Below are 26708 nucleotides of genomic sequence, written 5' to 3' on the forward strand. Positions count from 1 at the left end.
GGTGCGTGAATTTCTCGCTACATTGAAGACCTGTTGGAGACCTTCTGCTGTTGTCTCTATGACACATTCCACATTTTCATTCTCAATTTTATAGTTGTTAACATCTGTATCATTTGGTATCTTGAGGGGAGTTGTCTCATTGGCAATCATACCACATATTTTTTATATTCACATACATGTACCTCACATTGACACTGGACAAAACAAAATCTCATCAGATCATGAGTTGGAATCAAACTCAAATGATAGTTAAAAATGGTAAAAATTCCTTGTGGGTATGCTACAAAGTTTATGAAATTCTGTCAAGTGGTTTTGGAGATTTAATGACAACTTTTGCAGCAGTATATTTATCCAAAATTCTAATTTCAAAGGGTGCAACTCCTAAAGTAAAAATGTAATCATACTTTTCTGTCAATTTGCACATCTACATAGTATGTCCTTATTATTTACAAAGTTTTCCTGAAATTTTGTTGCGCAATGACAAGAACAGGACTGACTGGTCAAAGACATACACACAACTTTGTTGCATGGAGTATCATGAAAAGGAATCCACAGTACATATGGCTTCCAAGGATCAAACCTAATATTTTTTCACACTAGGCATGATAGCACAAAAAAGGTTAAACAGAATTAAAATGTTGAATGATTTAATAAAACATATAAGTAACAATAAGTATCACAAGGTTAAGAATTAATGAAATGTTCCTTAAATCATCAAAATTTGCCTTGCTTGTAAGCAGGTATACCAATTACATATTGCACTATTTCTGATTTTACAGTTCATGAGATCTATCACAATTAACAACCATCTGACATAGTAGGATGCCACACAGACTTAAAAACAGTACTTCATAAAGACTAGAATTCATCACGATTAAGAAAGACTTATTGGCATATATCTTACAGTCAAAGAGAAAACCACATTACTATTCATGTAAACAAATAAGAACTGGATTTGATTAAGCACATGATTTACGGTAGCACTACTATAAAACAATAACAATAAAAAAACACCATTATCAAAATCAATTCTCATTAAGATGGAATTAAAAAATAAAACATAATATGAAAAATTGGTTTAGTCTGATAAGGTTCTTTAAACTTCAAAAATAATGCCCGCTTTCTAATCAATGACGAACCTTCTCCAAGACAGGCCATTCAGGATTTCTACAACAATATCATTTGTGATCTTATAACAGCAGACCCATAGCGATTACCTAACAGAACAGATTCAGCTGTTCACTTGTTTATACTTTTTTCCTTCCACATATCCAGGACAAAATCCTATCTACAGTCTAGGAAGTCTCCAGATATTATGGCCTAATGGTTTAAGGCTGTGGCAAGACATGGCCTGCTTTATAGTTCTACAGTTCTAGTCTTATACATTGTTTCTTGTGATCTTATTCAAACACCTCACTCTGTGTGACAACTGATTTTGATTTATATAGTACATTCCCACTACTAAGTCATATGGTATCAATCATTTACGTTAATGACCTTGTTTAATGAATAGTTGTGGCAACTTTTCAGATCAAGTCTGTTCTGGTAGTTGTACCCACTATAAGCTATATATTGAGAGTTGCTAGCTGATTTCTGATAATCATGATTAGGATTTTTAACAGTCAGTGTGCTGATACATAAATGGCATACTGCTCACTCTTCTATAACACAACTCCTGCTTCCTCGCAGGTAACAGCATTCATTCAAATATGAATGGAGTAAAATGATTAAAAAGAACGTGTTAAGGTTCTTCAAAGTATCTCATCGTCAAACAACTATTTACAACGTTTGGAATAACTGGCAGAATGTGATTAATCCCAGGATTCCTCATCATCACCTCCTCCAGAGTTGGCAGGTGCTCCACTGAAACCTCCATTAAATCCTCCTCCCAAATCTCCTGTGTGGTTGTCTCTAGTCTACAAATAGAATTTTGCATAATTTTAATAATAATTCTACGAGCTGAAAAAAATCACAAAAATTCTTAACATTTATGACATTTTACACAATGGCAATTGATCTGTGATGGAAAATGTACTTTAGCAAAGTCAATCCTTTTGTAAGTCAGATGCCCTGTTCAACATCCAATTCTAAGGATTTGACCTTCGTAACAGTCAGTCAAATTTTTTTTTCTTGCTTTTGCAGAAAGTAACAGACCACTGGTAAAATCAATTCAAAATCCAGGAGTTATATTAACTTGACTGTTACTTAATGAATGGAGCTTTGTTTGAATCTAATTGATGTTCATCATGATATGTATAATGCTCTCAATAATAAAGAAGATTCATTTCTTGTTTTGTTCACGTAGGAATTCAAGAATTAGTCTAGTATTTCTTGCTTCTGCAGAAAGTAACGGACCACTGTTAAAATCATTTCAAAATCCAGGAATTATACTAACTTGACAGTTCCTTTATGAATGGAGGTTTGTTTGAATCTAATTGATGTTCAGGCCAAAAAAAATATATGTCTGTTTCCTGCTGCCAAGGCAAATAAATCAGGGTCGGTAGGTCGGGATTTTAAATTTTTTTTTTAAATTTCTTTTTGCACTCCCCGTCAGATTTGCAGTTGGTTAAATGTCATGTTTGGTTAGGGTCCTGTACCCTAAAATCATTCTCTTTAAGGAAGCTTAAATTGAATAATTCTCCCAGTCCCGACATTTTTTAAACCTTAATTGTAGCACATTTGTGCTGGGAGCAGCCATTTTGATTGTTTGAGTATAGTAAAATACAGATCTGGATTGGACCGGAAACGATTTTTTCCCCGGAATTGAATAAAAAGATCTAGGGATGGGGGCTTTGAATCAGGGTCGGTCGGGAAACAGGAAACAGATATATTTTTTCTTGTGCTATATTTCACTAGGAGATTTATAAAATAAAGTATGCAAAATTTTTCATATAATTACCCTTGGCTGGTCTTTTCTGATGTCCTTTCCACCAAATTTGCCTCCATAGTTAGAGAAGCCAGCAGTAGACTGACTAGATTTAGCATACTCCTCTAACCATAATGGGACTTCTTGTTGTGCCTGAAATATAAAATTGACTATTTTAGAGGATCAAAAAACATTTTCAGTTAGTTGAGAATACCTGGTGGAAAAGATAATTTGCTAAGTTACTTACACAAGTATGTCATTTGGTCAGAAACTTTTAGCCTTTCTGACAAACCAAAGCTTGTCCGACAAGACTGATGCTCAGATAAATAAGGAAATCCAAAATAAAATCAACGAAGACATAGCAATCATACCACATACTATTTATGTATTTTGACTGTTGTCTCCAAATAATGAAAAAAGTAAAAAAAAAAGACCCCAAAAAAAAAACACATATTTTGGTACAAAAAATATCCCCAAAATATGCAAAACACCATTAGGCCCCAAATATATGCCTTAACTAGATTTTATAAATTATCGAAAAGAAAGAAAAAGTCCAATTCACTGGTTAAAATTTTAGAAAATTTAATTTCACAAAATCTGTAATAAATGACCAGCTGCTATTAATTTTAATTTGCACATACTGTGGATTCATTAATTTTCGTGTGTACCAATTTTCGTGGATTATGGAAAACTTGCAAGTTCGTGGATATTTAATTTCGTGGTTTTGCCGATGTCTACATACAAGCTTATAGAAAATTTGTTATTCATTGAACATTTAATTTCGTGGTTCGCCAGTACCCACGGAAGCCACGAAAATTGGTATCCCACGAATAATAATGAATCCACAGTAGTTAACTTACATCTGCTAAGATCCGTAACAAAGCTTTTGCTATTCCACCATCTGAATCATCTGTATAGAAACTGGTAGATTTACCAACATTTCCACATCTACCTGTTCTGCCTATTCTATGTACATACTCGTCTATAGATTGTGGAAGGTCATAGTTTATGACATGTTTAACAAGAGGAATGTCCAACCCTCTAGCTGCCACTGATGTAGCCACAAGAATGGGTGCTCTGCCAGTTTTAAAATCCCTCAGAGCTTCCTCCCTTTCCTGCTGCAAACGGTCACTGTAATGTAAACATGTGTTTATAAGAATATTTATATATTGACTAAGGCAGCAACTATCACCCACTTAATGATACATTGCAATACAAAGGTAACGATGAAATCAAATATTTAAAAATTTAGAATTTACACATGTAGTCTAATAGAAAAATAAGTACCATTATTCATGTTATTCAAAACCTGAGCAAGGGCAGTTTGCAATTAAATTAAACATGCCATTTGTTTATACATAAAATACATAAAGTCAAGTCCGCTGTAGACAAGAATATACAGATACGCTGTAAAAAGGTTGTTGAAAAGAAATAAATCTGTAAACACGCCACACTGTATAGCATTGTTCTTGGTTGATATTGACTTGTCAAACATACAAATAAGCAAATTGATGTAAGATTTTCTTTTTCAAAAATCAGTTAAGTTTGTCTTTTCATTTTATACTACACCTTGAATAATTACATACCCATGTATACTTGTTGTTGGAAATCCAGACTGAGACAAGTAGGTAGCAAGGAAGTCAGCATTTCTTTTCTGTTCAACAAAAACAAGGGTTTTGTCTGTACCTAAAATAAAATATAATTCTTAGAACATTTGAATGACCTAGGAACTCTATTCCTCCTTGATACTCACAAAGGCTTCGACTGTGTGGATGTCCAACAGCCTAGACTCATTGAATAATACAAGTTTATTGATGATCTTTATCAGTTCGTCAAAGATAATGTATGACAATGGACGATTTGTCCTTGTATCAAATTTAAATTCCTAAATGCACTGCAAAAACTATTAGAAAGGCCTAGTGGTATAACAGAATGTGCTACTACATTAGCCTATGCAGTGTACAAAAACTGTTTTTATGTTAAAGGTTAAAGTATTTGGTTGAGGTAGTTTTTGATGAGGTTGAAGTCCAATCAACTTGAAACTTAGTACACATGTTCTTTATGATATGATCTTTCTAATTTTAGTTCCAAATTAGAGATTTTACCCCATTCTCACGGTCTACTGAAGATAGTAAATGATAGTCGAAAATGATTGGTCATCTGTGTACTGGGGACACATTCTTGTTTGAAAATATATTTACACCCATCTGGTTTTTTTTAACAAGTAACACCTGTTGACCAAAAGTCACAAGACTTAAACAGTGTTGAACAATTGGTTTTTATTGTGATATAACATAGGCATTGTGACAAAGGAAATTTATCGTCTTTATTTTTCTGATGTTCTCCCCTTTTACTACAACACTGTTCAGAATATATTTCAATCAAATCCTATTTTAAAACGGTCTAGAATAGACATCTATTATACAAATGAATCATGTAAGACGGATGATATTCCAAAGTATAAACAATTCAGCTATTTACTTTTATGACAGATTTTATCTTACCAGATTCAGACAATATATCACACAGCTTTTGACGTTTCTGATCACGGGGAACTTCATGCACATACTGTGCAACATCGGTACAAGCTCCACCAACTCGTCCAACAGTTAAAAACAAATAGTCATTTAAAAATTCAGCGGCTAGTCTCTGGATTTCTTCTGGGAAAGTTGCACTAAACATTAGAGTTTGTCTCTGTTCTTTAGGAGGTGCTCCTAATTCATGTACTATTTTTTTTATTTCTGGTCCAAAACCCATATCTAACATTCTATCAGCTTCATCCAAAATTAAATATTTTAGCTTTTCTAAACTGATCTGGAAAGAAAATAACAGGCTAAATACCCTCTTGTTTGAAACAATATATTCTCTATATCTGTTCATCATAGTTTTGTTTATTCAATTTGTATCAAAAACTAAACATTTGTAAATCTTTTGAAAAATAATGAAAACTGATTATATCGTCAGGTTTATTTTCCCCCCTCAAACATTTTTTTCAAGTTGTATTGAACATTATTATCATACCTTACTTTTATACTAATGTATGCAATGTATTTGTTTGCATTTTGTAATGATTTTTTATGAGGGCCTCAGGGAAGATTAGTTTTTTAGCGACTGAGTAACCCTCTGAAAATAAAGTATTGCTGTTGTTGTTAACGTTGTCCAAGAGCAATAACTTCAATATATTTGTTCTTTTTACATAGACATGACGATAGGTAAACTGTATTTGACAGCAGAAAACCCTTCAGTAAAATAGTCATCTCTTATTAAAGTACCATAGCTTAATCTACTAAGCCACCAATATCACAAGATGACCTGCGAGAAATTTCTAACTAATAATACCTCTGCTAAAATTATCTAGGTAACAAAACTACAGGCTCAATAGAGCCTGTGTCGCTCACCTTGGTCTATGTGAATATTAAACAAAGGACGCAGATGGATTCATGACAAAATTGTGTTTTGGTGATGGTGATGTGTTTGTACATCTTAATTTACTGAACATTCTAGCTGCTTACAATTATCTCTATCTATAATTAACTTGGCCCAGTAGTTTCAGAGGAGAAGATTTTTGTAGAAGATTACTAAGATTTACGAAAAAATGGTTAAAACTGGACTATAAAGGGCAATAACTTCTAAAGGGGTCAACTGACCATTTCAGTCATGATGACTTATTTATAGATCTTACTTTGCGAAAATTTATTGTATTTTAAAGTTTATCTCTATCTATAATAATATGCCAGATAATAACCAAAAGCATTAAAATTTCCTTAAAATCACCAGTTCAGGGGCAGCAACCCAACAACGGGTTGTCCAATTCATCTGAAAATTTCAGGGCAGATGTACTTTGACCTGATAAACAATTTTACCTCTGTCTGATTTGCTTTAACTGCTTTGGTTTTTTGAGTTATAAGCCAAAAACTGCATTTTACCCCTATGTTCTATTTTTAGCTGTGGCAGCCATCTTGGTTGGTTGGCCGGGTCACGCCACACATTTTTTAAACAAGCTACCCCAAGGATAGTTGTGGCCGAGTTTGGCTTAATTTGGCCCAGTTGTTTCAAAGGAGAGCTTCGGGCCAGGTGAGCTAAAAATTGATGAGGGATGCATTTCAAAACTCATCGGAGGGTATAAGCAGATGAAAACTTAAGCTATCAAAAAAAAAAATAACAATGTTTACCTTTCCTTTACCAATCACATCAAGCAATCTACCAGGTGTACCAACTACTATATGTGCACCCTGTTCTACATTCCTCAGTTGATGTCCAAGAGAGGTTCCTCCATATAATACTACAGGTCTTAACATTGTGCCATGGGTAAATCTTTTGGCATCTGTAAAGATTTGTACAGCCAATTCTCTAGTTGGAGCTACAACTAAAGCCTGTGGCTCCTGAACTACTGAGAATGAACTACCAGTTAGTCCATTGTTCATCATTCCAGTTAAAACTGGCAGCAAGAAAGCAGCCTGCAAATAAAGACGACAGTTTCAAAGATCTTATATTACACAATGTATTATATTTCATTTATATAAAACTTATATTATGGACATCTTGAACAGAATATTTGTCAAAGTAAAGTCACACAAGTAAGGGTGGTCCAAATTAAAATTAAGTTTGTATGGTGTTGCCTTATGACCAATCCTTTCTCACAACTTAATTATTTTTCAATAAAAAAAAATTCTTCTTCACAGAATTTAAACATTCAATAGAAGTTCGCTTTTGTTTTCTCAATACATTACAGCTAATTTCCTAAAGCATGTAGAGCAAGACTTAAGTTAGCTTACTTGCTTTGTTTTTATATTGTACAATCATTAGGATAACACCCAATTAAATTCAAATATTATATATACAGGTTAAACTTTGCCTAAATATATTGTCTAAAGATGTTAATCTTATGTACAAAGCTTGAATAAACAATTATACAAACAAAAAAGCAAGCCAACCAAAGTTTTGCTTTACATGCATCAGGAAATTAGCTGTAAAAGTATTCAGAAGAAATGAATTGGAATAACTATTTGAGGATACCCGCATCTCAATCTCAAGTGCTAATCATTTAAATGTTTTTCAAAAAGAAAATGCATGCATGTTGTGTAGTCAATAGCACCCAAAAGATTTTAATAGCCAATATGTAAACAAGATGTGAAGCAATGATTTCCTTGGTAAACTAAGGATTGTTTATTGAAAATGTCTAATAACAAAATGATATTAACAGTGTAAAGGTGGGTAGTCAAAACATGCTGGATTCTACCAAGCAGATAGTCATCAAAATCACGATTTGCAAAGAAAAAATAGTAAGGATCATGTGTTCAAGTTGAACTTCATCTTGTACATACCGTTTTACCAGACCCTGTTTGAGCACATGCCATCAGATCTCTTCCAGACATTACTATTGGAATGGAATATTTTTGTACAGGTGTTGGTCTGTCATAGTTTGACTTTTTCACATTTTTAAGAAAGGTATCATACAATCCAGCATCATCAAAATTTGAGATTTTTTCAGGACAATTTGATCCTGTGACCTCAACTGGGATTTTTTCATATTTGTCAAAGTTTATGCCTGCGTGAATGGTTTTGAAAATTTCTGTTTCATCCTCAGATGGTGCTGGTGGGATATAAGGTGGTGGACGGTCCTTGTCTGAAACATAAATGCACACATAATTTAATTTATAGACATTATTTACATATAAACTAGATAATGAAACAGGATGCAACACTCTGCCCACATAAAGCAATGTCAGTCTACAAAACCCTTAATTAAATTGGGCTTGGAGGGATTTTGGGAAATAACCTCCAAACAGAAGGCATAAATATATATATATATATATACAGTTCATTTTTTTTCAAGTTAGGTATTAGTGATATTTCAGACACAAAATATAGAGACATTCCTTTAGCAAACGAGACTTCATATCCAAAACCCTAATAAAAATAGAAAAAAGAGGCTGTCGGAGAGACACATGATTTTCCTGCAGAGGTCAAACTCCAACAGTTAAGCAAGTATGAACAACATTTAAGCTTAAAACAACTCTGAATTTTGATTGTGATTGAAAGTTTGATACATCGAAGGTTTTACACAAAATAAACGTGGTTAAAGAACAGAAAGAAGACCCATGACCCACATTAAATAATTTTCCCCTTCCTACCCATATACATTTTAATGTAATAGCCTATAGTATTAACTCTCCATCTGGTAACAGCACAAATTTTTTCTACATTTCTTAAATCAACCACACTAAGTAATATAATTGGGGACTGTGTCCATGAGACACAGATGATTCCTTCCATTTGCATATAACATAATAAAGGGACAGAAACAACTCAAAACCTTAAAAAGTGATGCTACCCATTTATGTACTTGAACTGAGTTTTTCAGGATTTTTACATTTGTAAGGCCGTAGTTTTTTTTATTTTTAGTTTTACGAACCCTCCTACCCTAATTTTTGCCAAATAGGAAAAAAATAAAATAAAAAATATTGATTTTTATTTTTTTTTCTCCTCCGACCCAGTGTTTTTCATGCAAAAAAAAAAAAATTTTAGTTCATAACTGCATGAAAGAATCTAAATTTTATGCTCTTGGTGATTTAGTAAGTTGTTGCACATTGATTTTTAATTCAAACCTTGTCAAGAAAAAAAAAATAGTTGTTACACTGGTAGAAAATCTCCTGGTGAAAAAAAAATAAAAAAAATTTGATATTGACGGTTGGTATTAAAAAAAAAATCAGCAGCAGCTTTTTTTTTTTTCGTCCTCCTACCCATTGGTTTTGTCAAAAATTTTTGTAAAACTAAAAATATAATAACTATGGCCTAAAGGTGCACAACTCTAAAACAGTAAAAGTGGAGCCACCAAAATTCAAATTTTGTGTTTTGTGGTAATGAGCATGATGTATAAATTTCATAACATCTGGTGGATGAAAACTAGCAAGAGAACAGAAAACAATTTTTAAGATGTACAGACAAGGGTAAAACTTAATGCTCCCGCCCACTACGACGGGGGCATTTAAATTATTTGTAGGCACAAAATTTACTTACCTAATGAAAGACCTTCTGCTTTAGGACAATCTCTGGCCATATGTCCTTCTTCATTACACTTAAAGCATGCATTTCCTACAATAAATTAGATAGCCTTTCAAATGTAAACATGACAAGAAACATGTGTGAAAATGATTACACCTCCATCTGAAATTCTTAAAAAAAAATATTGCACTGAACATGTTTCAACAATGGTTCTATTAAAACATACATGCTACCAACAACTTTTATAATGAACGAGCACTAAAGAGACAATTATAGAATTTCAGTTATTTCTTTATTGTTTAAAAAAATATTTGACATCACCTGGATACAATTATGTTTAAGTGAACAGTTCTTGCGAAAAATATAATGTTATATTGCTTTGTAAAGAGCAAAAATACTCAGTATAAAAAAATTAGCTAAAACTGTGCAGAACCAGACAAAGAGCATGAATTCTTTGATTTTTCAACAAACCAAGATGCACTACTAAGGCCAAATAAAAAAATATGTGTGGTTCCATTCACCCTGCCTACCCTACTTTTTAGTCATAATATTAGCCTACCCTAAAGATTTTTTTGTCATTTTCCATTAAGCACTGTTAAAGTCAGAATGTTGCTCCCATAGACTCAATGTAAAAAAATAACATGAAATAAAAAAAAATGCCTACCTACCTACCCCTACCCTAATTTTTTTTAGTGCAACTGGAACCACACATATTGTTTTATTTGGCCTATATAATACATCTTAATTTTAGAATCTTGCAGTATAATTCTTTTTAATTAACATCTGACAAAGCATTCAAAATAAGCTTACTTCTAATGACAAAACAATTTACAATACAAGTCCCTGGCATAGATGCCAACCCCCTTTTGACACAATCAGTAACGAACTATGAAATTTTCTGTATTTTTGAAAAGTTTTCAGTAATCATTCATAAACGTGCACTTTCCAATAAAAATTACTGACGAGTGGTTGCAAGGTGATGTGCACTAAAATTTGTCGTTTAAAATGCTGTCTGTAGTATGTATTCCATTAATTAATTGTTCAGATGTTCTCGACTCTTACATTTTCGTTTTGTCAAAGAGAAGTAGAGAAAGGGGGAAAGCTACTCATAAAATGCAAGTTTGCCTCTTCGGAAGTCGGAAGTTACTCGATAATAGGTTGATAACTCCCGAGAAACCGGAAGCATTTCAATGGCATTTTCTAAATACCGGACCAGGACGGAAAAGTAATGATAAGAATCCGCGTTTTTCAAAATTGAACAGCGATGATTGGTAATCCGTAACTATTCGACTTTGACCGTAATAGCGTAGTTTTTATAGCAAAATCGGAGAAACTACGCTAAAATCGTAATGGTTGGCATTTATGCCCTGGGTAGCGGAAAATATGTATGGAAGTTGAAATGTTCAATAATGAAACTTCAATACTGATGGGAAATGAACTCCCACTTAAAATAAAATGAACAAATTTATTTCAGATCTGTTTACCCACCTTGATGTCTATCAGTAAAATTGTCAGTAGTACTCTCGATGAGTGGCGCGAAGCGGCACAAACCATCTAGGGTGTGTGTGTTTGGGGGCATGCCCCCTCCCCGTCCATGATGATGAAATATACTTGATCACTATCATTTTGCGCTTTAAAGAGAGGCTATTCTCAGTCAAAAAAGCGCCTTTCAGACACCAATCGCCATAAAGTAACTATGATTTTTGTTTCAGATTGTTCAGAGAATCAATACTTTATCATGATAAATCCGTATTGAGTAATTTCATTCAAAAATGCATATAAAGTATGGACAAATTGTACATTTAAACACTTCTGCTTTTATCAATTTTCAAAATCATGGGATCTTGTTCTTTTATTTTATTATAATACCTTTACTATCCGAGTTGGGACAATCTCTGGCCATGTGACCACTTTCTTGACATTTGAAGCAGTTTCCACTTCTACCACCTCCACCACCTACAATAGTAACGTCATTAGGTTAATCGAATTATCGACAAGCAGCTGGTAAGCTGTTTCTACGTAATATGGCATTTAACACTTTACAATTGTTTTTTAACATCTTTAAAAAGACTTCAAACAATAATGAATTGATATAAAACACCTCACATTAGGTCTTAGATACACAGAAAAAAACATAATCTTTTGTTAATTTTACTTTACAAAACACTATCATTTCCTCAAGCATGTCATAATTTGTTGAAATAATACTTTCAAAGATTTTAATCTTGAGTTCTTTTTTTTTTTTTTTTCATTGGGCTGCTATCTACTCAACAAACCAACATCTTTTTTGTTAACATTGACTGTATTCAAGGAAATAAAATACATACCTTGTTCAGCATTGGGACATTCTCTTGCCATGTGACCACTTTCATTACATTTGAAGCAGTTTCTACTGCCACCACCTCCTCCGCCTACAATACATGTACAGTTATAAATTAAGAGATTTTAATCTCGAGTTCTTTTTTTAAATTTTTTTTCATTGGGCTGCTATCTACTCAACAAACCAACATCTTTTTTGTTAACATTGACTGTATTCAAGGAAATAAAATACATACCTTGTTCAGCATTGGGACATTCTCTTGCCATGTGACCACTTTCATTACATTTGAAGCAGTTTCTATTGCCACCACCTCCTCCGCCTACAATACATGTACAGTTACAGTTATAACTTAAGATTAAAAGTCAACAGCCTATTCAAATTGAAAAGTAAACATCCTAACCATTGAATTGGTAATCTGGGAATAGTAGTGAAAAAAAAAGCTGTGAAAAACTGAATAGATCAAGAATATGTCCATAGAACATAGATGCTCCACTCCCAAATCATTTTCCTTGTTCAGTGGACAGTGAAATTAGGGTCAAAAATATAATTTGTCATTTAAATTAGAAAGATAATATCATAAGAAACATGTGAAGAGTTTCAATTTGATTGGACTTAACTTCATCAATAACTACCTTGACCAAAAACTTTAACCTAAAGAGGGACATACTGACTCGCAGACCAGAAACATAATGCTCCTCTACTATCATAAGTGGGACATACGAATGTTAAGATATAAAAAGAAATTTGCATAAGTATACACTAAGATAAATGCCCCATTGCCAAGTTCCCATTTTCAGGTATCCATGTGTTGATTTGAATTATAGTTGTGCAATACATTTTAAAAGTTTGCCTACCAATAAACATAAGCACTTAATTTTAAGATGATGTTAACCATGTGAACACAACTTCATGGAAAACTATCTGAAAAGAAAACTTTTAACACGACAGTCAGACAAAAAAGTCAGAAGCACTGACCACAAATTTCAAGTGAAACTGTGAATTACTGCCCACTGATGACCCTAAAACCAAATTTTAGAAATCATTGTTGTATTACTATGTAGTTTGAGAAAAATGTGACCAAAATTTTCAACTTGGCTACAATGTGTAAAATGATACTAGTGTTCAGTAAACAGGAATTGTTGAATGATGAATCTGTTTTTAAAGCTCAAGTATAATAACACACACTACCATAGGCTGTGCAGTATTACCTTGTTCAGCACTAGGACATTCTCTCGACATGTGACCACTTTCACCACATTTGAAACAGTTTCCTTTGCCTCCACCACCTGTAAAACAAATCATTTGATCTAAATTGTGTTGTTGAATCTTTTATGAAAGTATTATTTAATTTGGACTTAAATTGCATGGCCAATTTTTAAGAAGAAAAATAAAACGAACCATTCACATCTATTAGGCCGTAGTTTTTTTATTTTTAGTTTTACGAACCCTCCTACCCTAATTTTTGCAAAATAGGAAAAAAAAAAAAATTGAAAAAGGTGGATTTTTATTTTTTTCTCCTCCGACCCAGTGTTTTTCATGCAAAAAAAAAATTTTTAGTTCACAACTGCATGAAAGAATCTAAATTTATGCTCTTGGTGATTTAGTAAGTTGTTGCACATTGATTTTCAATTCAAACCTTGTCAAGAAAACAAAAAATAGTTGTTACACTAGTAGAAAATCTCCTGGTGAAATAAAAAAAAAAAAATTTGATATTGATGGTTGGGTATTAAAAAAAAAATCAGCAGCAGCAGTTTTTTTTTTTTTTTTTTTTTCGTCCTCCTACCCATTGGTTTTGTCAAAAAATTTCGTAAAACTAAAAATATAATAACTATGGCCCTACCAGAGACACATGTCCTTAACAGTTCAAATAATGTAATTGACAATACATTTGAGCCATTCTTCAAATCAAGGAAAGATATACGGTGGTGATCTAAGGATGTAAATTCAGTAATTATTTTTTAATTTTAATTTAATTTTGCAAAAATTGCCACAGGGAAGGTTTTCACAATGAACAAGAACTTGCATTTACAATTTTCACAACATTTATTATTGTGTATGTATGAACTATTATCTGAAATCACATTATTGTCTGTTCAACACTTGCCATAATAAATGCACCCCAAATTTCTCAATTAACTGTACAAGTCACACTTAATATGACGAGACAAGAAAGTTTCCTTACCTGATCCTCCAAAGCCACCACCCCTACAAATAGAAAAAATATTTTGAAATCATATTTCAATTAAATACATTTTTTGTTTTATACCACCAAAAATCTAACCCAAATACAATAATTTCTTAAACTTTAAACATATATGCTGTTTGGTAGAGTTCTGGGAAATTTTATTAGCACAAAACATTTCAATTGATATTACCCCCCATAATTGTCCTTAAATTCAGGTTATATCATTATTCAACTGAATTTAAGTGCATCCCTAAAGGGGCACTAGCTGTCAATTTCATAGTCACCGATTTGACTCAAATTCTCATATTTGATTATAACAATGAAAAACATTTATCCAAACTACCAAAAGTCTAAATAAGCATTTAAAGCATTTGGTAGAGAATATATAGGTTCGTTTCGTGTGAATTTTAGTCCATACGCCATCTAATTAACTATTGATTTGACCTCAGATGACCATATAAGGATGTAAACATAAATAAAGATTTGAATAGATTAAACCAACACATGCAATTGGATTTTTATTGGTCTGTGCTTTTATTTTAAAGATTAAAAATACATGTTTCTCATTGTTTTTTACCATATAAGAATGATTTTATATGGATCGAATCAGTAATCAAATGATTTACCGTAGTTTCACTTTCATTGTTGACATTCTTTTTTTTTTTTAAATAACCAGTACATGTACAATGCATGTGTTGTCAATCTCTAGCTAGGGGCTAAATTGAAGTTCACATGAATACAGATTTAATGAGGTCGACTTATTCAGTTGCAAGTGAATACCTAATTATCAATTTTTCTTTGCTTAATTTGACAAAATTGAACCATTTTGGCTGTTAAAAGCGAAATGTTATTTCACTTTCGTCATTGATTGAACCAAAAAAGATCTTACTTTAGATTTTTTATATCTCTCGTAGCTAGTGCCCCTTTAAAACTATCTTTGTTATCAAAATTATCTGATTTATAATATTACCTTGGTGGCTTGTCTCCTCCACCGAATCCTGGAAAACAAAAATAGGTATTCATGCTATTGTACTGAACATTGTCTTTTCTCAGTTATACCTGGCAAGTCATTTCAATCCCATAAAATAAAATCTCCAATCCTTAATTTCATTTGAATTGAATATGCTGCCCCTCAAACTATGCATTTTTACTTAGACCTAACCAGACCTGAACTATTTCACCCCTTTTAGAAAATAAAGTTGAATTGCTTGACTTGCAATACCATCTGTAAACTATTTATAATCTTCCTGTGAAAAGACTGCATGAAAAGGTAACGGGTACAGATTTTTATGATGATCATTGTTTTGAAACAAAAATTGAAATGCTGACCGATCTAATTTCCTTCAACTGATGTTACCACAAACAGACATCATTTTGAGGCTGAAGCTGTTGAGACAGGTTAAGCTTCAGTTCACTAAAATTGCACTTGTTTAAATTTTTGAAATTGTACCACAACTGACTGAGCAATGCTTCTGATCATATGATCTAACGTTCACGAAAACATTTGTTATAACTTTTAAAAAATAAAATATTCCTAATGAAAGTGCATACAAAATCTATTTTTAATAAATTATTTTAGTTGTTCCAGGAAACTTTTTCATGCGACACAAATATGTTGTCATTTTAGTATCAACTGTTTTTGATGTTGACTTTCTACTGTATAGGATATAAACCTACCTCCTCCAAATCCAGATCCTCCATCACCACCACCTCCTCCTCCCCCAAATCCCCCTTTGCTGCCAAATCCACCATCTCCTCCACTTTTATTTCCTCCAAATCCTCCTCCGCCGCTGGAGGAGCCAAATCCTCCACCACCATTTTGAGAACCAAAGCCACCAGGCTTTCCTCCAAAAGCAGGAGGTTTAGATATGCTCATTTCCTTTACTCCTTCTGTTGCATCAGAAAATCCATTTGTTTGTGGTTGCGTAGTAAAGCCTTCACGAAGAACTCCACGACCAAATCCTACATGACAGGAAGAGAAGACTTGAAAATTGTTATGATCAAACAAAGAAAAGCATTTTTACAAATAGTAGATGGATTGATTGTTGGGTGCTTAATGCCCAGTGGCAAATATTTCATGCATGTTCAGGACGAGCACAAGTTAACAATAAATACAGCAGGTAAGTCTTGTAAAAGAGGCCATTTGACCTGATAGTTAGGGAAATTTGAACTGCCACTGGAAAATGTGTGTATAGGATAGGGACAGAAATTTTGACTTGTAACAGCAAACTTCGGAGTTGTAGGCATGGTTTGAAATAAGCAGGGGCCCACTCACCAATGGTTTCCTGAAATTTAGTGTGGGCTACTAAAATGTCTGCTTTTCTTGTATAGAATTATATATAATGAGGACAACATTTAAGAGGTGGGCTACTATGCCAAAATTTTAACTTCAATCCCTGGTAGGACAGCCAATAAGTGCCAAAGTTTTACATACATCTATTATTGCAGCACCAAAAATAATTTAAACAAGGTTTGAACATTCCGGTTGGTATAAAGGGCGCATTCACTGGTACAATCTTGGGATTTACAAGTCTGCATACATGTACAATCCCAAAAACAAAATCAGTACTTTAGTGAATATTTAATTCATGGTTCATTGATCCCAGAAAATTCACAATATTTGACCCCCTCCCAATCTACATCTATTCTATTTGAACTACTTCAATGGTTAAATATACATCCAAGTTGCATGTTTAAACTGTACTTACCAGGTACAGGAGCTGATGTTGACCCTGGTGAGGTGGATCCCCTTCCAAACCTGGGAAATAATAAAACTGATATAATATTTCAGTATGGCATTACAACTCAATAGCTAGGTTTTTGACAGTAAAATTTAACTTGGACTATTTTTTTTTTCACACACTTTCAAAAAAAGGTATTAAATAATTAATATATTATATAATATACATATATAACCAGCTAAGACAGCAGGAAGACCTGTATTTTTACAATTTTGCAAAAGAAATCCCCAATTAACACAACAAACCCGTGCTCATCTTATCTTTTTTTAAATGTCATCAATCAGTTTTCAAAAATTATAGTACAATATCATATATGAATGCACAAGTAGATTATTGAAAAAACTTCACTTACCCACCACGCCCAAAACCTCCTTGAGCCTAAAATAAAGAAATAAATATTAGATATCATTTCAAATAATTTATATTTCTAGATATAAAATAGTGAATTTTAAAACATTGTTTTCAGAAGAATTCAGAAAAAAATATTAAAATTAAAGATCATTGAAAAACATTAAAATTTTTAAATTAAAATCCAACAATCTCTGTCAAGTGAACCTAAGCAGAAAGAATGCTAAGTGTTACATTATACAAGAAAGTTGAAAATAAATTGATTTACAAATTGGTTAGTACAAACTGTAGAACTTTAGCAGTGTAGGACATCAAATAACAGTTATTCAAGTAGTACTAGTAACTGGAAATCTTGTGTGCAACTTTCAAAATTAAACAAAATTTAATTAACTGTTAACCAATGGAATGTCATGAATCCGCAATACTTTCGAGAGAAGGAAATATTCTCACAAATTTATATCATCGTGAAATTAAAATACTTGGATCTTTCCTTTTCTTACAACATCAAGTTTATTAGAAAATCCACACAAATTGGACTATGTAAAGGGCTAAACTTGAAATAAAATATCTGAAAATAAGTCGCAAATTTTCCAGTCAATTTTACTACAACAATTACAACAGCATGCAAGTAAATTTCAAATTAAAATAGACCATCATGCAAAATCAACTCATTGTAATAACCTGAACCATATATTCATCTACAAAAACACTTTCAATATCCATTAATTTTGTACTTCTCATCACAAGTCCCCTATAAATTCAATTATTTAAATTGTCCAAAGAAATGTTTCCCTTCCAACACTTTCCTTTAAATTTTATTTTACATGAATCTGATTTACTTTAGCAATATAACACTCAAATTTATTTTAGTTGACTTCTGATCTTTCCGTTTTAATTTAGATATAATCAAGATATTTCTTCTGAATCTATGGTGCATTAAATGGTTTTAATCACTGTTCTGGTCTGCCCTAAAATAGATTTTTTTTTAAAGTGTAGACAAGCAACCAAAAAATGTACCTTTTTCAAAATGCTACAAGTTGATCAGTGCCCCTGGTAATTTTCGTTTAATGTAGCTAGGGCATAATTTACCAGATCTTTTATACAACAGTTTCCAAAATAGAATTTTAGGGTTTGAAGGAGCAACCAAAAACTTTATTATGTTCAAAATGCTACAAGTTGTTCAATGTTCATGTATTTTTTTTTTGAAGTAGCATGGGCATTAGCTAACAGATCATTTATAAAAATTTCCCCAAAATATAATTATTTTTTTTTGTACTGAAGTGAGTGTTACATTTAACAAGGACAAGATAGATATAAAGTAAAAAATAAATATTCTTTAAACCCTCGCATGCGATGACTGTAAGCGGTCCTTATATTTGAAAGAATGTTGCTGGTAACCCACTGCCAGTGTCTAAGCAGATATCTAAAGCTAAAAGCAGATCAAGTCAGAGATAGAGCAGTTTGCTTAGTATCTTTCACATACTCCTTGGTCAATCATTTCTATTTTGTATATGCAGTGTGTCGGTTTGTACATTGCAAGCATATACATTGGCTCTACTTTTCTTCAATTATTTCAATAGGAATACTGTAATAGGCTTTGCCCAGTTTTGCAATGCAAACATAATGAATTATTGGGGGAAGAAAACACATGAGAACATCATAGAAACACAAGACACTTGGAATCATGCAAGAGATTCCCCATTTCTTTTCATTTACCCCTACATTTAAATCTTAATCATGTTTTGGATAGCGTATTGTTAAAAATAATAATAATCCTTTCTAAATAAAGTGGTATTTAGTCAACGTTTTATTTCGTGTTGTATAACTCTTAATCATGTTTTGGTAAGTGTATTGCTATAACTTTGTTTCATTGACTTGTTTCAAAATGAAGTGAGATTCTGACTATGTTTTTTTCTGTGTGTTGAATAAATTTTATCATGTTTTGGTTATATTAGTAGATTGCTCTATTTTGGTTTCTATGTTTTATTGTTTCGTTGTTTCAGATCAAAGGGACCAAGCTGTTAAAACAATTATCTTCTGTGTTTTTCCTTTAAAATCTCCAATGTTTTACTCATACCAAGCTAAGCAAATTAAAACAATAACCATGATTTTCCAATTATTCAACTTAAAATTGAATTAAAATTGGGCGCGAATGAGTAGAGTAGAGATAATTTCAAACATTTGTCAAAGAATTCTAGTCAAACCGGCACCTAGTTAAATTGGCACCTGGACAAATCAGCACCTGGTTAAAATCGACACCTGATATAGTCAATTCGTCACCCATGTTAAATATATATTTTCAACAGTATTTTAAGCAAAAAGAGTAAAAATAAGAAAGGGGTTGCCAGAATTTTTTTCAGTATTTAAGCAAAAAGAGTTAAATACTAACTTTCACATTTCTGGGTGTTCATGTACATTTTTTATATATTTATTTTTCTCAACTAAATGACTTTTTGGTGTATTTCTAATGATATATATATATGAGTAGTCCAAATAATTATTACGTCTGGCAAGGCTTTTTAAATTTTATTCTGGAACACCTTCCTATGACCGCAAGGCTATGTTTATTTTTTTCTGAGACACCTTCCTACGAACGTTGTAGGAAGGCGTCCCAGAAAAAAATAAAATAGCCTTGCCAGACGTCATAATTATTTGGACTAATACATGAGATATTGGATATTTTTCTGCATTATTTTAACCAGTTGAGCATTTTACAGGATTGTTGGTTTAATGCTGTTTAAACTTAACTGAAAAAAACACCTTAAATTTGCTAATTATTTGGCATGAAAGTTTGATTTATTGAAAGGGACTCATAGTTTTCCATTTTATTTTAATAATTGTCTAATTGTAAAACAACAGCTTTGGTAAGGCCTTCGTTTACCTTTTATACACAACAACATATTCACTTTCGTTTCGTTGTTTACGTAAATACACAACAACATATTCACTATGTACTTGTTTACAGTAATTAATTAATTGAATAGAAAATATTATAACAAATTTAATTGGATGCCGAATTGACGTCAAATAGGTGCCGATTTGACTAGATGCCAATTTAACCAGGTGCTGACTTGACTTGTACGTTTCAATTCCTCTGCGATCGTTTGCTGTATTTTCTTGAGAAAACCTATTTGCCATCATCAAAGAGAAGAAGAAACTGTTTTACAATGATTCTGGAACGCTTCATGATTGTTAAAATAAGTTTAATTCACTCAAAAAACAATTAAACTTGCGATGTTCAAACAGGAAGTTTCAAAAGCATGTGTAAAAGAAGAAATTAACCGGTGAGAGTGGAAATCCGTACATGACAGATATCACTATAGTACGACAAGTAAAACAGTTCAATCCTTCTGTAAAACAGTCTTTAATATACCCATCACATTAATGTTTGAAGGGTCTTAAGCTTATTCAAACCATACAAGTCGGTATGAAACACCAAAACGGAATGAACAATAACCGATTACGTTTTGTAGTTTACAAATTCTAAACTGGTTCCCGTCAAACTACAACACTTTGTTCAAGTGTAGTGGAATACAAGCAGAAACCAGTTAGTTTGTAAAATAGTAAATATGAAACCGAGTGTAAACAGGTAAACTGGTTCCTGGCTGATTACTACACAATGATCATGCATAATGATAACACAAGCAGATTCCAGTTTGTATGGAAAATAGTAAATACGAAACCAAGCGCAGTAGGCAGAGAAATGTAATGAAGTTCAGGTCGGCAGTAATGGAACAATGACTGCATCATTTTCCAAAAAACTGCAAGGTGTATATTACCCAACATGGTTTGATTAAAATTGATCAGTGAAGTTTTCCACTATAGATTGACAGTCATCTCACAACTAGAACTTAAAACCCATGATGATGCCAGGTTGATCCTTTAAAGAGAATATATTGGCATTACTGCCTTAGCTTTCTGATAAAAAAAAATGAGACAATGATTGACCAAGCAAGATCTATATATATATGAATCCATTAGTTTTAAATGTTTAATGAAGTTTAAATTGAATAAATTAATGATGAAAATGATAGTTAATGACTGGTATCGTACTACAGAACTTAAAGCGAAAATAGAAATGATTTAGCACTGCAGTCTGCATTCCAAACGACATTCATCGAATGCAAATACTTACACGGCCTTTAGTTGGTGGGATAACAATTTCATCGTCCCAGGACTCCATTGTACTGATTAAATGTGTTTGTTAAAAACTAACTAAACATGCAAATTCATCGCACTTGTAAAATTTCATCAACCACGTGTAAATAAAAAATATGGTCACATGAATTTTAACAGTGAAAACAAACGAATGTTATAATTAGAACAGTGTAACATTTTCCTGCATGCCACTTGAAACTTTTAGAACAATATTATAGTACTTCTACTGCTGTCATTGTTAATATAAGTCAGTTTTCTTCTTTTTCAAACAGGGCTGTGTAGTCCCCTTCAACCCTTTCGTGTTCAGTCAGTTCCCTTGCCTTTTCTTCCCGCTCTGACTCATGCGCAGATTAACTTGTGTGAAGCGCCTCCTATCCTATTCTCTTCTGTTGCATGGGTTACCTTCCATTCGCGGCACACCATAAACAGCTGAGTGTTTATTACTGAAATCAGTGATCTTTATTGAAACAACACGTACGGACGGTATTCATACTATACAAACTCCTAGTTCATGTCAGTTAAAAGCTCATTAGAGCTAATGTTTGTCTATGTTTGTAAACATTGCCGACTCTAAATAAGCTTATTTATTATTATTTATTAGTATAGATAGGGGTAATAGTCCATATCTGCCAACTGTTACTTTTCAGGGGCCGAGTGATAAATGGAAATTTTGAAATAACAAATTTGTCCACAATTTATGAAAAACAAACAATTTAACTATGGTTATGTTTATAAAAATATGAAGAAGCAGAAAAATAACGATTTAAATACATTTGTAGACCACCTTGAAGGTTTTTTCAGACCATCTTGCGCTCAATAAAAACCCCATGTGAATTTTTAAAAGTTAGCAGGGATGCAATACATTAAAAAAAACTGGATTGTATACGAATGAATCTATAAAAAGTTGACATTTTTATACAGTAATGAGTTAAGAGTTGTTTGTCCTCCTGATATATACATGTACATTCCTACAGTGGCGGATATATATACGTCTGAGCCAGTGACAACTCTACAACAGATGTATCCTTATCAAACGGATCACCAGCAGTGATGGTGATACATGGCTGTGTACATTATGTATATACAACTCGTCTAAACATCAACCCAGCAATGTTAGATCTGTTAATTTGCTTTCGCATTTTTTTTTATCTTCCCCCGCCGGGATTCGAACCCATCCTACAGAGATATCGTGACACCAAATCGCCTGCACTGTAGCCGTTTCGCTAGACCACACGACTACCTGGGCTTCATAAAGAATGAAACTTTTCGGTGGCTGGTGGTTACCTTTCAACGTCAGTTTTAATCTAGTGTCGTACTACAGTAAATGATATATAAGGCATGGAGATGTTATTTTTTTTATAGATCAGATAAATTATCTGTAGTAAAGGATCCTACAAATTAATGTATGATACAGTCACAGAAAATAATTATATTTATAAGTACGTCTGAGCATGGAAGTAATATTACCATGATTACTTCCATGGGTCTGAGCCAGTGACAATTTACTCTATAACAGATGTATCCATCGGAATACAAGCAGTGATGGTGATACATATATTGGCTGTGTACATTACGTATATACAACTCGTCTAAACATTAACCCAACAATAATAGATCAACCCGGCAATAATGTTATAGTAGACTTGCCGACATACAAAACCTTTAAATAGACTGATTAAGAAGGGATATAATTACGATACTGTTGTCAAGTCATTAAAGATTGCATATTTTGGCGTTAATATTGAGTCACTGATAAGGTCTTTGCGTCGGAACTAAAGACATTTATTCTAAAAACAGTTGTTGGCATGACACGGGTTATGTTCTTCTCATATATGTTATGGTGGTATAATACTAAACCCCTAACGGGAAGAATTGTGCCTGAGGTTCATATGATGAAATCATAATCTTTCAGTCAGTTTAATTGAAGTCTGGAGCTGGCATGTCAGTTAACTGCTAGTAGTCTGTTGTTATTTATGTATTATTGTCTTTTTGTTTATTTTCTTTGGTTACATCTTCTGACATCAGACTCGGACTTCTCTTGAACTGAATTTTAATGTGCGTATTGTTATGCGTTTATTTTTCTACATTGGTTAGAGGTATAGGGGGAGGGTTGAGATCTCACAAACATGTGTAACCCCGCCGCATTTTTGCGCCTGTCCCAGGTCGGGAGCCTCTGGCCTTTGTTAGTCTTGTATTATTTTTATATTAGTTTCTTGTGTACAATTTGGAAATTAGTATGGCGTTCATTATCACTGAACTAGTATATATTTGTTTAGGGGCCAGCTGAAGGACGCCTCCGGGTGCGGGAATTTCTCGCTACATTGAAGACCTGTTGGTGACCTTCTGCTGTTGTTTTTTTTATTTTGGTCGGGTTGTTGTCTCTTTGACACATTCCCAATTTCCATTCTCAATTTTATATATATTATGGATATTGATAATTAACGTCACCCTTCTTCAATAATGCACATACAGTGGCTAAGTTGATTACAAGCTGTACAATATATTGTCACGTTTCTTTGAGAAATTGTTTTCCAAGTTTGTGACTCAATATGATCGGATGTTTATCAATAATGTACCATGCTGTTCCGTTCTTAAAAGCCGTTTTTTCCTTGCTTGTCTTAATGATCAATGAGAGCCTGTCTGTCTAGCAAGATACGAATATCATCATAATCGCTATCAAAATCAAAGGTATTTACAAATCTGACCTGCAATTTTCCGATTAATCGGACATTCCGTTGTTAGGTTGCTGCCCCTTAATTGGTAATTTTAAGGAAATTTTGCTGTTTTTGGTTATTATCTTGAATCATTATTATAGATAGAGATAAACTGTAAACAGCAATAATGTTCAGCAAAGTAAGATCTACAAATAAGTCAACATGACCAAAATGGTCAGTTGACCCCTTTAGGGGTTATTTGGCCATACTCATCATTGGGGTATTTAGTATAAAAATGTGTCGGGTGACCCGACCAACAAACCAAGATGGCCACCATGGCTAAAAATAGAACATAGGGGTAAAATGCAGTTTTTGGCTTATAACTCAAAAACCAAAGCATTTAGAGCAAATCTGACAGGAAGTCGAATTGTTGATCAGGTCAACATCTATCTGCTCAGGAATTTTCAGATGAATCGGATAACCTGTTGTTAGGATGCTGCCCCTGAATTGGTAATTTTAAGGAAATTTTTCTGTTTTTTTGTTATTATCTTGAATATTATCATAGATAGAGATAAACTGTAAACAGCAACAATGTACAGCAAAGTAAGACCTAAAAATAAGTCAGCATGAACAAAATGGTCAATTGACCCCCTAAGGAGTTTCCTGCCAAAAGACGGAACTAAGTTGGAAAACTTGTGTCTAATCCATTTGTTTTCAACAATAAAATATGTTTTAACTAAGGAGTTTTTACCCTTCATAGTCAAGTTTTAACCATTTTCATAAAATTTGTAGATTTTCACTTACATTTTCCACAGAAACTACTGGGCCAAGTTCATTATAGATAGAGATAATTGTAAGCAGCAAGAATGTTTAGTAAAGTAAGATGAACAAACACATCACCATCACCAAAACACAATTTTGTCATGAATCCATCGGTGTCCCTTGTTTAATATTCACATAGACCAAGGTGAGCGACACAGGCTCTTTAGAGCCTCTAGTTTGTTCTTGTGAACTATGATGTTTATACACCATCTTTTTTGCGGGGATGGGCTGTTTTTTTCATAATACATAATTTTTAATTAAAAAAACGAACAAGCACGAAAACGGATTTTTTTTTCAAGAAAAAAATTAAAGTTGAAGAAAATGTTTTGTATATAACCATAATCTCAAAAAGATCCTTTGCCTAATTGCGGATCCATCATGGTATCAACTAGTCTAGTTAACTTTACCAACATTTTTGCTTGTTTAGATCAAGGCAATTTAGATCTTCGAATAATATGGTTCAGGATTTTAGAGAAAGGGATACTACCACCAACAAGACAGCCTCAAGTTAATAGCTAAATTTTTAAAAAGTCTATATATCAACCATATACTTAGCTCCATGCAAGGGGATATGTAGTAAGACCATTGCAAAAGTGGGACATCCGTTTGGTTTTGTTGGACGTATATAAATTCGTAGCCACTTCTGATTACAGTGGGAAAGTTAATCTGTTGCTTCATGGAGATGGCATATTTTAAAAAGGCTCATTAAGATTTAATGTATGTCACTATGCAATATGACATCATTTGCTTTTTAGTTATATGTATGATTTGAAGTACTTTTGTCTTCTACCTTCTGAATACGAGTTAACATATGGAGATGTGGGTTGATTGACCAATGAGGCAGCTATCGACCAGAGACCAAATCTAGGCATCGAGTAAAATCAGTTCAAAGTAAAACTGATGTCATCTCGTCATAGTTTTATGTTCACCATCATTATTTGGTTGACTGTTGGACATTTGTCACAGTTGGCGACATATGTAATATATATGTTCCACACTGCGGTCATGATCTGATATAGCCACGATCCTGCTCCAGTTTTGTTTATTGACTGTTGTGTATCTGTTAAGTTTAGTCTTAACCTGTGACAAATTGTAGTCTGCCATCTTTAACTATATATAGTTATTTTATTTTCCCACTGAGTGTACTGTCTTTTTTTATTACACTGAAATATCACCACTGTTCTCCATAGAAGATGTCATACAACACCACAGAAGAGAAAGCGAGTAGTTTTAAAATTGCTTATCAAAATTGCGTGCAGCATTTTAAAAGAGACAAACAAATAGAAAGCTTTTCTGCTCTCAAATGTTTTTAACAATTTAACGCAAACATACGCTCATTTAAGGCCAAAGAGCATGTATGTCACTTACGCTCCCCCATATATCTGCAGTCGGAAGCACCAGCCAGTTGCAATCGACTTTAGATTTGTTACCAAAGCACAATCGGAACAACTCGGCCTTTCTGGTTGCACGAAGAAATAGCTATTGATCACCATACGGTCTTCGCCAAATTAGCAAAACCAATATCTTATAGTCAGCTATTAAATGTCACACCAACTCTTAAATGTGCAGATCATGTATACAACAAAAGTTTCAATAATAAACAAAACTT

The 26708-nt window shown here is 33.0% G+C and overlaps 1 protein-coding gene across 3 annotated transcripts; it reads right to left on the bottom strand.

Annotated features, from left to right (window-relative positions):
• Nucleotides 1-630: 630 nt before the first annotated feature.
• LOC134700360 (ATP-dependent RNA helicase DDX4-like) lies at nt 631-22068 on the bottom strand. 3 transcript variants are annotated; one of them, XM_063561717.1, is made up of 18 exons: nt 21845-22068; nt 17470-17495; nt 17085-17134; nt 16054-16338; nt 15347-15374; nt 14374-14396; nt 13400-13477; nt 12427-12510; nt 12199-12282; nt 11741-11827; nt 9887-9961; nt 8191-8492; nt 7039-7323; nt 5371-5680; nt 4453-4552; nt 3727-3997; nt 2900-3019; nt 631-1916 (listed from the first exon to the last, which is right to left on the bottom strand). In XM_063561717.1, the coding sequence occupies exons 1-18, from the start codon at nt 21857-21859 to the stop codon at nt 1812-1814; spliced, it is 2328 nt and encodes a 775-aa protein (XP_063417787.1). In that variant the 5' UTR covers nt 21860-22068; the 3' UTR covers nt 631-1811. The 3 variants fall into 3 exon arrangements, with proteins under 3 accessions (XP_063417787.1, XP_063417786.1, XP_063417788.1); XM_063561716.1 differs by having other exon boundaries at nt 21601-22012; XM_063561718.1 differs by lacking the exon at nt 12427-12510 and having other exon boundaries at nt 21601-22012.
• Nucleotides 22069-26708: the final 4640 nt, after the last annotated feature.

The sequence above is a fragment of the Mytilus trossulus genome, unplaced genomic scaffold, assembly GCF_036588685.1.
Source record: "Mytilus trossulus isolate FHL-02 unplaced genomic scaffold, PNRI_Mtr1.1.1.hap1 h1tg000138l__unscaffolded, whole genome shotgun sequence".
NCBI classification, from domain to species: Eukaryota; Metazoa; Mollusca; class Bivalvia; order Mytilida; family Mytilidae; genus Mytilus; species Mytilus trossulus.

What these genes read in the sequence shown, in the direction of transcription:
- LOC134700360 (XM_063561716.1), bottom strand. Translation starts at nt 21,648, where the DNA reads ATGGAGTCCTGGGACGATGAAATTGTTATCCCACCAACTAAAGGCCGT. An exon ending in TCCCACCAACTAAAGGCCGT is followed by an intron (nt 17,496 to 21,600) that starts GTAAGTATTTGC and finishes TCTTTATTTTAG; the next exon opens with GCTCAAGGAGGTTTTGGGCG. An exon ending in TGATATATTGTCTGAATCTG is followed by an intron (nt 4,553 to 5,370) that starts GTAAGATAAAAT and finishes ATTTTATTTTAG; the next exon opens with GTACAGACAAAACCCTTGTT.